This window comes from Syngnathus floridae, chromosome 3 (assembly GCF_059516105.1).
Source record: "Syngnathus floridae isolate MCC-2025c chromosome 3, RoL_Sflo_1.0, whole genome shotgun sequence".
Taxonomy (NCBI): domain Eukaryota; kingdom Metazoa; phylum Chordata; class Actinopteri; order Syngnathiformes; family Syngnathidae; genus Syngnathus; species Syngnathus floridae.
This window is the reverse complement of record NC_142415.1, coordinates 4,283,864-4,297,332: the sequence shown is the minus strand read 5'-3', so window position 1 is coordinate 4,297,332 and position 13,469 is coordinate 4,283,864. Positions and strand designations below refer to the sequence as shown.

Genomic DNA, 13,469 nt, shown 5'->3' with positions numbered 1-13,469 from the left:
AGCACAGGGCGGCGGATCTGCTAACATCCGGGTTCCTTGAAATGAGAAGCAGCAGTTCGTCCATCTTGTTCACCAGGGAGCTGACATTCACCAGATGTATTGATGAGAGGGGAGCATGGAACCCTCTCTGCCATAGCTTCATGAGGGCTCCGGCGCGCTTGCCACGCCGCCGTCTTCGTTTTATCTTGAAGAGCGCCGCCACTCCGGCTAAAATCTCCGTCAAACAGCCTGGATCAGTGAAAACCGGAGAGAAAGTACCAAGAGAAGACTGTGCAATGTCTAACAGTTCTTCTCTGGTAAAAGTGATCCGAGATGGGGAGCAGAAGACGCAAAAAACACATAAAATAACACAAAGTAGCAGAGAGCGAGTCACCGAGGTGGCCATCCGTGGCGCCATCGTATGACAACAAGGAAGACAACAAACTGACTTACGAAGTACACAAACATTATGTACAAACATATAGGCAACAGAGCCAATGCCCTGCCATCCGGCCCTCCCCCAACACAGGTAAGACATCACAAGACCAGGCCCCCTACTGTCTCCCCCACAATCAAAGTACAATATCAGTTCACCACACTTAAGGCAACATATTTCAGTACAACTCAATTCGCACAAGTCACACCCATTCAGCCACACAGACGAGACTATTCAGCATAACAATTCACCCAGGCAATCTCAGGCATCGGCGCCACGCACACACAAAGAGACAGAAAGAGAGGGAAAAAATAAAAGTTAAAACCATACATACATGCCGGGACACTCGCAACGGCTAGAATTACACAAATAAATTCTCAAAGTTAAAACCATACATACGTACATGCCGGGAAACTCGCAACAGCCAAAATTACACAAATAAATTGTGAAAGTCAAAACCATACATACCTGCTGGGAAACTCACAACGGCCAAAATTACACAAATAAATTTTCAAATGCCTGGAAACTCGCAACGGCTAAAATTTCATAAAAAACAAATCACACCTACAATTTTCATAAAAATTTTTTTTTTAAAAAATGCTGGCTACTCACCTTAGCTCAAAGTTTATAAATAATCCTCTAGAAATCGGATTTCGCCTTGATTTCGTAACACAATATAAAATGTCCCAATAATTCCTGGGAGCAGCCTCAGGAGATACACACCTCGATTTCTTAACACAAAAAAAAATCCACAATAATTCCTGGGAGCAGCCTCAGGTGATACACACACAACAAAATTTCACAATAATTCCTGGGAGCAGCCTCAAGTGATACACTCACAAGAAAATTTCACAATAATTCCTGGGAGCAGCCTCAGGTGATACAAATCTTGATTCCTTAACACATAAATATTTCACAATTCCTGGGAGCAGCCTAAGGTGATACACAACAAAATTCCACAATAATTCCTGGAAGCAGCCTCAGGTGATACATACTACAATACACAACAAAATTCCACGATAATTCCTGGGAGCAGCCTCAGGTGAGACATAATACGATACACAATAAAATTCCACGATAATTCCTGGGAGCAGCCTCAGGAGATCACAATACAACACAGGTGCCAAACTCAAGGCCCGGGGACCAGATACAGCCCGCCACATTATTTTATGTGGCCCGCCAAGACATACTGTTGGAATTTTGTCCACAATTTAGGGAGCGCGTTATCTGCGCCTCACGGCAAAATCCATTGCCAATCACCTGTTATCCAATTTACTCACTGCGTGCTCGTTTGATTTCTTCAGATTTAGGAAAATGCTAAGACACTGAAGCAGAAATTAGACTTACACAGGTTGCTTGAGTTCAATCACAATTCTCTGTTTTCAGGAAAGTACAATACAACGCTGGGCCCTTCAAGAGCGAAAAGTCTCCATTCAGAAAAAGGCAACGTTCAAGGTTCTTTGGTTAGCTTATATCAGCTGCACATGCCAGTGTGGGCCGAGTTTGATGGGTGATGAGTCTTTGGGGTGGGGCAAGTTCGCCATGGGAGTGGGTGCTGGTTATGGGCGATTCGGTGTGTGTGGGGGCTGGTGTTTTCCATCCCGTCTTTCGGCCTCGGCGATCATCTTTGGCCGAGTCCTTGGCTGGCTCCCTCTGGCACCTGCTGGTTTTATCTCCACGTGACCTTCCTGTGAACATTCTTCTCCAATCTTGGACATACACTGTCGTACCTCATTCTTTCAATTTTCTCATTTTGTACGAAATTATGTTAGCTTTTGGCTGTGACATCATTAATCTATTGCTGTTCCCTGACTATGTAAAGTGGGTGCTTTTGATACTTCATGTCTTTGCTTACGTCATTATATTCTTAGTTTAATCATGCTTCCAACCGTATCTTTTCTTTGTTAGGCAAAATATTTCCCTCTGTGCAGAGCGTTCAGTAGTAATCAAAAACTAGCCTCTAGCATTAGTCAAAACATAAGATACAATCAAGTACTGAACGGTCAAGACGACTCTGGCCGTGTCCATGATTTAGAGAAAAAACATCAGGCATGCATTACACAGTTCCTTAAGTGTCATTAAGCTATTTAGGCAATATCAAAAGACATTTGTTATTTCAAATTGCTCAGAAATATATATCAGATCATAAAGTTATAAAAACCTTTCTCATTACCAGTGAAGGAATGGGGTCGAAATACAAAAAGTCCTGCCTAGCTACAAAAACAGATATGCTCAAACCTCATTGAATAAAGTACATAAGCAGACAACCATATTCACATATTAAATAAATGAAAGAAACATTTTAAGCATATAATTAAACCTACACACCAAATCAATAAAAAAGACATAATTAGACATTTTTGATAAGTGGTAATGAGAAAGGTTTTTATAACTTTATGATCTGATATATATATTTCTGAGCACTTTGAAATAACAAATGTTTTTGATATATTGCCTGAATAGCTTAATGACCCTTAAGGAACTGTTTAATGCATGCCTGATGATTTTCTAAACACGGACACTGCCAAAGTCGTCTAAAAATGTTCAGTACTTGATTGTATCTTGTGTTTTGACTAATGCTAGACGCCAGTTTTCGATTACTACTGAACGTTCTGGACAGAGGGAAATATTTTGCCTAACAAAGAAAAGATATGGTTGAAAGCATGATTAAACTAAGAATATGATGACGTAAGCAAGTACATGGAGATCAAAAGAACAAACTTTGCATAGTCAGGGAACAATAATATATTAATGATGTCACAGCCAAAAGCTCACATAATTTCGTACAAAATGACAAAATTGAAAGAATGATGAAAGAATTAGGTGAGACAGTGTATGTGCAAGAATGGAGGAGAATGTTTACAGGAAGGTCACTTGGAGATAAAACTAGCAGGTGCCAGAGGGAGACAGCCCAGCCAAAGATGATCGTCAAGGCTGAAAGACGGAAAGGAAAACAACAGCCCCCACACATCGAATCGCCCATAATCAGCACCCAACCCCACGGAACCAGTTCTCACCGAACCATCACCCACTCCCATGGAATCAGACACTCCTGCGAACTTGCCCCGCCCCAAAGACTCATCACTCATCAAACTCGGCCCACACTGGCATGTGGAACTGAATATAAGCTGACCAAAAAACGTTGAATGCTGCCTTTTCTGAATGGAGACTTTCCGCTCTTGAAAGGCCCAGCTCTGTATTGTACTTTCCTGAAGACAGAGCTTTCTGAACAAGAATTGTGATTGAACTCAACCAACCTGTGTAAGTCTAATTTCTGCTTCAGTGTCTTAGCATTTTCCTAAATCTGAAGAAATCAAACGACCACGCAGTGAGTAAATTGGATAAGAGGTGATTGGCAATGGCTTTTGCCGTGAGGCGCAGATAGCGCGCTCCCTAAATTGTGGACAAAATCCAACACCACTTATCAAAAATGTCTAGTTATGTCTTCTTTTTTGATTTGGTGTGTAGGTATAATTATATGCTTAAAGTGTTTCTTTTATTGATTTAATATGTGAATATACTTTTCTGCTTATGTACTTTATTCAATGAGGTTCGAGCATATCTGTTTTTGTAGCTAGGCAGGACTTTTTGTATTTCGACCCCATTCCTTCAATACTGTGCATCAAATTCATGTGTCATTACTAAAATTGCAAATTGTCTTCACTTTTAAAAATCATCTATTTCAAATATTTGAACAGGTTTTACTAGTCTAATTTGAAAATGAGTTATTTGTCAGTTTGTAGCATATACTGAATATAATATTGGGTGTTCATACATGTATTTGGGTTGACAGTCATAATGGCCCTCCAAAGGAAACTATGACTACGATGCGGCCCGCGACAAAAATAAGTTAGACACCAGTGCAATACAATAACACAGTACAACAAAGAAACAACCCTCTCCACAGAAATTTTACCTTATCTTTACCAGGAAAATAATTTCATATATATTGAAACAGAAATTCAATTTATGATTTATTAAATTTGGGGTCGGGAAAGACTATACCACTACGGTGCAGAGGGCACAGTTATTGAGGGAAATCTTACCTTCCAAAAAAGGGGGCACCTCAGGGTCACCATCTGTTGCGTGTTGTTTGAGATGTCCGTTTTTGAGCAAGGAAAACAAAGATGTGGAGTAACAGTTGGTTTTTAATTGGCAATATTTTGGGTTGTTTAATGGTGGCCAGTACACAAGGCACAGCAGCGGATAAACAACAACCCCCATTCTCCAGGTCAGAAGGTTTTATACTGTCTGGAAAAGATGGTAAAGCGTCACCTGACCATTTGGTATCTATGTGTATTGGAGTCCCCGCCCTGTTTGTGTGTGTGTGCGTGTGTGTGTGTGTGTGTTGTGTCTACCGTCTGTGCCCATGTGTATTGGAAGGCCACGCAGCTCCGTGTTTTGCATCCGTGCTCCCAACCGAGCAGTATGAACATGAAAAGTATGAGTTTACAAAATATGTACATGTTGCTGTTTCTCCCACTTCAGTACATACTGCTAATGTAGTCAATCTGCTCTGTAGAGAACAATCTGTGTGCAAATTATTATTTGGAAGTTGTTTGAAAGCAAAAACATATTTGTATTTCTGTTTTACAGCTTCCTGTTTTGCACATTGGTGTGAAATAAAGGTGGGAAAAAATAAGAGGCATTCCCTTTGTTGTTCCCGTCACCTAGCTGTTTACACATGCTGGATAGCTGAATACCTACCTACATGTTTAGTGAAGCCAGAATATATATATATATATATATATATATATATATATATATATATATATATATATATATATATATATATATATATATATATAACTAAAAAACTTTTTCCTCACCCCCCGTGGGTGGTATCTTTTTCCCTTCAAGCTCAGGTCCTCTACCAGAGGCCTGGGAGCTTGAGGGTTCTACGCAGTATCTTTGCTGTTCCTAGTACTGCACTTTTCTGGACTGAGATGTCAGATGTTTTTCCTGGGATCTGTTTCAGCCACTCCTCCAGTTTGGGGGTTACTGCCCCTAGTGCTCCAATGACCACAGGTACCACTGAAGTCTTAACTCTCCAGGTCTTCTCCAGCTCTTCTCTGAGCCCTTGATATTTCTCAAGTTTCTCATGTTCCTTTTTCCTAATGTTACCATCATTTGGGATGGCTATGTCAACCACAACGGCTTTCCTCTGCTCTTTGTCCACCACCACAATGTCCGGTTGGTTCGCCATTACCATTCTGTCTGTCTGGATCTGGAAGTCCCAGAGGATCTTGGCTTGGTCATTCTCTATATATATATATGTGTGTGTGTGTGTGTGTGTGTGTGTGTGTGTGTGTGTGTGTGTGTGTGTGTGTGTGTGTGTGTGTGTGTGTGTACGTGCATATGTACATACATATGTGTGTCTGACTTCACAGGACCAAGTTGGGTTGTTGTGATGCGTCTAGTGCAGGGGTGGGCAAACTTTTTGACTGGCGGGCCGAATTTGGTTCTAAATTTTGATCGGGGGGCCGAACCAGGAGCAGATGGATGCAGTATTTGTGTGAAGTAATAGAAATGACATGTAAAGGTCATTGCATAAAATGTTTGTACTTTTAATAGGTTGTAAAGCATGGATATTCAAAAAAAAGCTTTTTGAAAACAAATGCATTTATTAACAGCATTAAAAAAACATTTCACCAAAAAACTACTATCAGTGATCCTCATTAAATACGACACTGTTATTATGAATAATAGTTTCCATCACTTCAGCGCCTGCAGGTCTGATTTATGAAATATGTTTATCTAATGAGGCGAAATCACATCAAACGGCAAACATTCTGACCAAATACATCATCTTGAAGAATCAGTGAAAGAATACTTCTAAATAAAGTAATAAAGAAATCAATAGTATTGTTGGGCTCCCTTTTTTGCTAGTGCATCATGGTCTGGAGTAAAATTTGTTGTGGTAATTCTTAGGATAGAGCCGAGGTGTCGGTCCGTTAACCTAGAGCTGTGACAGGCTTTGTCGACGTTCATGTGGCGGAACGTCTGCTCACACACGTAGGTCGAGCTAAATTGTCCTCTCTTTTTTTTTTTAAACACTCGGCACTCAGTGTCCACCTTTCTTTTGCTCGGGCCACTCATTTTAGTGGAAGGATTCCAGGGGAAGGTTTATGGGTGGCATTAACGTAAAACTGTATCTGAAAGCTCAGCGCGCGAATTACGAGAATGCTGACGTCACAGCCCACACTCGAAATTCGGCACTCATGGAAATAGAGCGCGGAGTGCGCCGGGTCCGTACTACTTAGTACGTACACGCACTTGTGAGTGTGCACCGAGCTTTCTGACACGGCTTCCGGTAGTGAATGCGCGGGCGGGCGCTTCCCCATCTATTGGGGAAACATACTAATTGCAGGCAAAATGACCCCCAAAAAAGTTCAATAATACAATTTATTCAGGTTTGGCGGGCTGGATTAAACGGCCCCGTGGGCCGGATGTGGCCCGCGGGCCGTAGTTTGCCCATGTCTGGTCTAGTGTGTTAGTGGAGTGCCTAGTGCATGTCACTTCTCACTGTCAACCCTCACCACTGGCTAGCAGTTTGCGAATGGGAGAGCCGAGTGTGTCAGTCTCTCCCTGCCATACATAGCCTCTCTAACACCAAGTCCTATGTAGTGCCTCCACGCGGCGACACACGGTAACAGGGTACAACACGGACCCAGGCGGAACTACAAGGGACTCGGAGGAGGTCTAGCCCCTAGACGTGCGGCACGCAGGCACACCGGTGTGTGGACACGCCCTGGTGCCCACGAACCAGCCCCCAAACTATGGGTTAAATAGTACCACTGCCCAGTGGGTTCCTCGGGAGAGGAATGGGCTAAGGAAGTCAACCCCTACAGAAAATCAATTTCCCCTTGGGTTGGGAAGGATAAGGAGAAGGAAAACTCTGATTTCAAACCTCCGCTGCCTTGCGGCAACACCCGTTCATGGGAAAAGGCTTCGGGAGTCAACCCTGAGTAATAATCCGGAGCTGGAGTCCCTAAGGCGGATCCTGTGTTGATTCAACTTCTTTCCGGCAACTCCTGCGACTTCGCCGGCACTCAGACAGTATTGGCCCTGGCCTTCCCCTGGTGTCTCCAGCGGAGTGGAGTGGGGGAACCTGCTAGTACATGGGTAACAGCTTGTTCTCCATAGAAACATGCCCAGGCTCTGCGCCCTGAAGAGTCCACTTCAGCACCGCGTCACAGCGTTGGAACAAAAACAGAAAGCAGCAGATTTACCGGTTATAAGCCACCGCTCGATTGGCGAAGAGTGAGGCGCCAGGGGTTGCTTTCGACAGTGGGAGAGATCTTCGCGTCTCATTGGGCAGCTACCGCCCGCTTCAAGCTGGGCAGTCCCCAGCCAGTAAGGTGCTGCCTCGCCACGGTCTACTTGCCCCACTGGGTGTGTGGGTCATAGGGGAAACCTGACAAGTAGCCCGACAAAGTCTTACACCAGGCCGAAAATGCAAACAAAACGGGAAAACTAAAGGAAAACTCCGCTCATACTTGAAAATTGGCACGTGGAATGTACGAACCTTAACCACTGGCCTTTCTGAAGACCTTCAAGCCATCAATGATGCCCGAAAGACCGCCGTTATCAACAACGAACTTCTGAGGTTACAGCTAGACATTGTTGCTCTTCAGGAAACAAGACTCCTCTCTTCTGGTTGCATCAGGGAGAAAGATTACACCTTTATCTGGCAAGGAAAACAGCCTGGTGAACCAAAAGAACACGGCGTGGGATTCGCCTATCGGAACAGCCTATCTGGTTCCATCTTGCCATGCGAGGGAACAGAGAGACTCCTGAAACTTCAGCTCCGAACATCAACAGGCGTGGTGAACTTTATCAGTGCCTACGCACCAACACTTCCGTCATATCAAGAAGCCAAGGACAAGTTTTATGATGAGCTCAACAACACAATTCAGAGCATACCTCCCAACGAAAAGCTGCTCATCCTTGGAGATTTCAACACCCGTGTTGGCCAGGACTACAACAGCTGGCCATCCTGTCTAGGACACTTCGGAATTGGCAAGATCAACGAAAATGGACAGAGATTATTGGAATTGTGCTGCCAACAAAACCTCTGCATCACCAACACATTTTTCACCACCAAGACCCAGCACAAGGTTTCATGGAGGCACCCAAGATCAAAACACTGGCACCTGATCGACTTCGTGCTAACCAGACGAAACGATCTGTCTGACGTCAAGCTGACTCGAACCATTCCCTCGTATGCAGCAGAGTGAAGCTACAGCCGAGAAAAGTCCATCACTCAAAGAAAGTCGGCAGAGCTCGCTTCAACACCAATGGTACATCTGATCCTCGAAAAGTAGAACTATTCGCAGCCGCAGTAGACAAGAGACCCCTGAGGGCAGCGCCTCCAAAAGATGGGAACACTTCAGAGATGCTGTCTACAACACCGCCTTGCAAACATTCGGACGGAAAACAACATAATCCATAGACTGGTTCGAGGCACACTTAGAGCTAATCCCTCTGATAGAACAAAAGAGGCAAGCCCTGAGACAATATAAATCCTCCCCCAACGACAAAAACCTGCAGACACTGAGAACAGCCCGCAGCAAAGTGCAAAAAGCATGCAAAAGATGTGCCAATGATTACTGGATCCAACTCTGCGTCAAGATTCAAACTGCAGCGGACAGAGGAAACATCTGTGGCATGTATGAAGGAATAAAACTTGTCATTGGGCCAACAAAGAAAACCACTGCCCCACTGAAGTAAGCCCAAGGGGACATCATCACCGATAAAGGTTAGCAAATGGAGCGCTGGGCAGAGCACTACTCACAACTGTACAGCAGTGAGACAAACGTTAGCCAAGATGCCCTCGACTCAATTGAAGAACTGCCGATCAAGAGGGAGCTAGACGAAAATCCCAGCCTGGAAGAAACAAAAAGCGCGCTAGAAGACCTTGTGTCTGGCAAAGCACCAGGAAAAGATGGCATCCCTCCAGAAGTTCTGAAATGCGCAAAGGGTACACTCATCCAACATCTTCACGAGATCCTCTCTTTGTGCTGGAAGGAAGGCGAAGTGCTACAGGACTTGCGAGATGCAAACATAGTCACCCTATACAAGAGCAAGGGTGATAGAAGCGACTGCAACAATTACCGAGGAATCTCACTCCTCAGCATTGTCGGCAAACTCTTTGCGCGCGTAGTGTTAAGAAGACTGGAGGTCCTGGCCGACAGAGTCTACCCAGAATCACAATGCGGATTCAGAGCGGAAAGATCCACCATATATGGTCTTCTCTGTGAGGCAACTACAAGAGAAATGCAGAGAACAAAGAAAACCACTTTACCTTGCCTTCATCGATCTAACCAAGGCCTTTGATCTCGTGAGCAGAAAAGGACTTTTCAACATTTTGGAAAAAATTGGCTGCCCCCCCACCATGCTGAGCATTGTCAAATCATTCCATGACAACATGCAAGGAACTATCATACACGACGGCAATGCATCCAAACCATTTAACATCAGCAGCGGGGTAAAACAAGGATGTGTTCTGGCTCCAACCCTGTTCAGTATATTCTTCTCCGTCATGCTGAAGTTTGCATTTGGAAACGCCACAGAAGGAATCTACTTACGAACTAGACACGACGGCAACCTCTTTAACATCACAAGACTAAAGGCCAAGACCAAAGTTCGAACCAGGTGCCTCCGAGAATTCTTGTTTGCTGATGATGCAGCTGTTGCAACCCACACAGAAGAGGAACTCCAGGCACTCATGTCTCGCTTCGCATACGCCTGTGAACAATTCGGCCTAACCATCAGCCTAAAAAAGACACAAGTGATGGGCCAGGGTGTTGTAACACCACCGGCAATCACAATCTCAAACCGCACGCTGGAGTCCGTCGATGACTTTATCTACCTGGGCTCTACCATTTCAGACAAGGTGATTATTGACAAGGAATTCGCTCGGCGGATCGGCAAAGCTGCATCAACTTTTGCTCGCCTCACAGAAAGAGTCTGGTCCAACAACAACCTGACGAGAAAGACCAGGATTCAGGTCTACAAAGCTTTTGTCTTGAGAACCCTACTCTATGGCAGCGAAACCTGGACGCTCCATGCAAGACAAGAGAAGAAACTGAATGCCTTCCACCTTTGATGTCTACGTCGCATCCTCGGGATCATCTGGAAAGATCATGTAACCAACAATGCAGTGCTGGAGATGACCAAAATAGCTTCCATGTTCTACCTGCTCAAGCAAAGACGCCTGCGCTGGCTGGGCCACGTGACCCGTATGGGCGAGGGAAGAATCCCCTAAGATCTCCTGTTCGGCGAATTGTCGTCTGGTTCGAGGCCAGTAGGACGACCCCAGCTGCGCTACAAGGACACCTGTAAACGCAATATGAAAGCCGCAGGCATCGGACTGAACACATGGCAAACTATCGCCCAAGACAGAAGCTACTGGAGACAGAAAACGAGAGAGGGTCTTGTCGCCTACAAAAACATCCTAAGGCAGCAGGCCAACGGCAAAAGACTGAGAAATAAAAATCAGCATTTTCAAGATTTCAATAACACCTTTGACCACCGCTGTGCAAGATGCGGCAGAAGCTGTGCCTCCCGGATCGGACTGCATAGCCACACGAAGCACTGCCGTGGAGTGACACCAACGGGCGCAAACCCATGATCTCCCGGGATCGACGGCTGCCTACGAGGACATACATATACATACATACATATATATATATATATATATATATATATATATATATATATATATATGTTTCTATATGTATATATATATATGTATATGTTTCTTATAAACAGTAACAAAGTTATCCAACAAAATGATTATAACTTGCAGCCATTGCTTCCGTGAGCATAAGGAGAGGAGAAACATTTGCCTGGATGGCGCAAGTAGTCCCAACGTCTCAAACTCATTAGTAGTCAAGTTACTTTAACAAAAATGTGCACATTTTCCGGTACATTTCAAAATAAAGTTCCGATTCGCTTCTAAACGACAAATAACCACTTTTGTATGTTCCCGCGGGCCAAATCCGGCCCCCAATCGGATTTTATACGGCCCGCATTTTCGGTCTTATAATGTATTATTTATGGGCCGCCTGCACTGTCAAACTGAGTAAAACAAAAAAAAAATCATGAAACTTTAAACTGTAATTTCTCTTATTACCAAAAGGTGGCAGCACCACCCCTCTCCGCTCATTTCTGCCATGGCGACTGCAAAGAAAATGAGGAAAGTTAACATTGAGGGCCGTCGCTTTCAAGAGAAATTGGAATTACAATACTTCACTGAGAATCAAGGCAATTGTGTTTGTCTAATTTGTCAAGAGACGGTTGCCATGGTTAAGGATTTCAACCTAAAGAGACACGATCAGACTAAACATGCTAATACATACGACAAGCTAACAGGGAGTGACCGTGCTGATAAAGTGAAGCAGCTCCAAGCTGAACTGGCATCACAACAGCGATTCATCACGTGGGGCTGTGAATCAAAAGTAAATATTACTAAAGCACGCTTCAAAGTGGCCATGTTAATACTGTTGATGGTATGAACCTGTAGATGTGACACAAACTATTACTTTCTGAAAGATATTGTAAATGACAAGAGCAAAATTCACTTGTTTTAAGTTTTAATAATATCAGACAACTTTGCATTACTATTAACTCCTGTTTAAAACGTTTATGAGGCAAAAATAATTGTATACTCATGTAAATTTAAGGTATTACATACAGTTTCTTCAATGTTATCTGACTCTTCAGGTATAAATGAAAGGCAGAATTTGTGTTTTTAAAGTTGTTCACATCTGCCTGAGTGGCTTATGTTTGGTTATTTTGTCATTTAAAAAATAAAGACAATTGGGACAATGAAATTTGTTTTAAAACAGTGTGTATTTGCATGAAATTTTTGTAGTTAAAAAATGTCTGAAAAACTATTGGCCCCCAGGCCCCTTCACTTTATCAAATTTGGCCCTCCTTGCAAAAAGTTTGGACGCCCCTGCCTTACAGAAAACAATTCCCAGCATAAAGCACACACTCAGCAGATTCAGTTTTAAGTTCACCTACCTTTCTAACATCAACAAAACAATTCTGAGGGCAGAACACTGACTATATCAGTGTAGAACATTAAACGAAATCGAAACTGACTTTCATGTACTTTTAATCCTGCCCACACCATCATCTATTATCAGGGTTGAGACAGAGGGAGGAAAACCATTCTTGATGAATTCATAAAAGTTCATAACTACAAAAAGTGTTGCTCTTTGTGTATGTTTGTATTGTAAAGAGAAGAAAACTGTTTGTGCTTGATCTGCAGGCAATGCCTCGGAAGAGCTGCTCCTGTCAACTTTTCCTGCTGAACACTACTCTTCTCTGCCCATTGAAAACACACATACACAGTCCCAGCCTGATATAAACTCACATTACCAAAGATTACAGCTTACCTACCAAGTACAGTGACACATTCACAAACTGTTGTGATTATAAATGATCAAATCTGGTCAAAGCATCAATAAATGTAGCTTTGACATTTACATTTGTAGTCATCTCTTTTGAAGTTCTCATTTGGCTTTAGATGGTGTTATCACCATAGTACATGGGAGCAAATGTGAAGCCTCTGCTGAACAGGAGACTATATCAACAGCACAAACTTGTTTCTCTCGTATATCGTGGCTTTTCTTTTGAATACTTTAATTTCTCAGTTCATAGAATTAAACTCCCAACAAACAAAGAAAATAATTTTAAAAAATAAAAATAATTTAAGAAAAACTTTATTTATTTTTCAAAAAAGGAATTACTCCCCAACCCACCCAATTCCTAAAAGTGTGTTTCATTCATTCATAAAAAAAAACTTTCAGAAATTCACAATATTTACAGTAAAATGAGGTCAGTCACATTCCAATATTACGGTATCCACTAAATCGAAATAGTATTGCCAAATTTTAATAAAGGTAAGGTCATATGTATGTTACTTTTTCTAAAGGCACCCAATTATTCATCTTTAATTACTATCTAGTTAAGGATAAAGGGGAATTAGCAATGCACTTTCTGACGACAGCCAGTGCTATTTCCAAAATGTTTTATTGAA

The 13,469-nt window shown here is 42.9% G+C and overlaps 1 protein-coding gene across 1 annotated transcript in view; it reads left to right on the top strand.

The window, feature by feature from the left end:
• Positions 1-13,010, top strand: part of dok4 (docking protein 4) — a 137,681-nt gene extending 124,671 nt beyond the window's left edge. The window contains exon 8 of the mRNA XM_088371266.1: positions 12,699-13,010. Within this exon, the coding sequence (XP_088227392.1) occupies positions 12,699-12,841 (143 nt within the window). The 3' untranslated portion in view covers positions 12,842-13,010. The remainder of the gene's footprint in view (positions 1-12,698) is intronic.
• Positions 13,011-13,469: the final 459 nt, after the last annotated feature.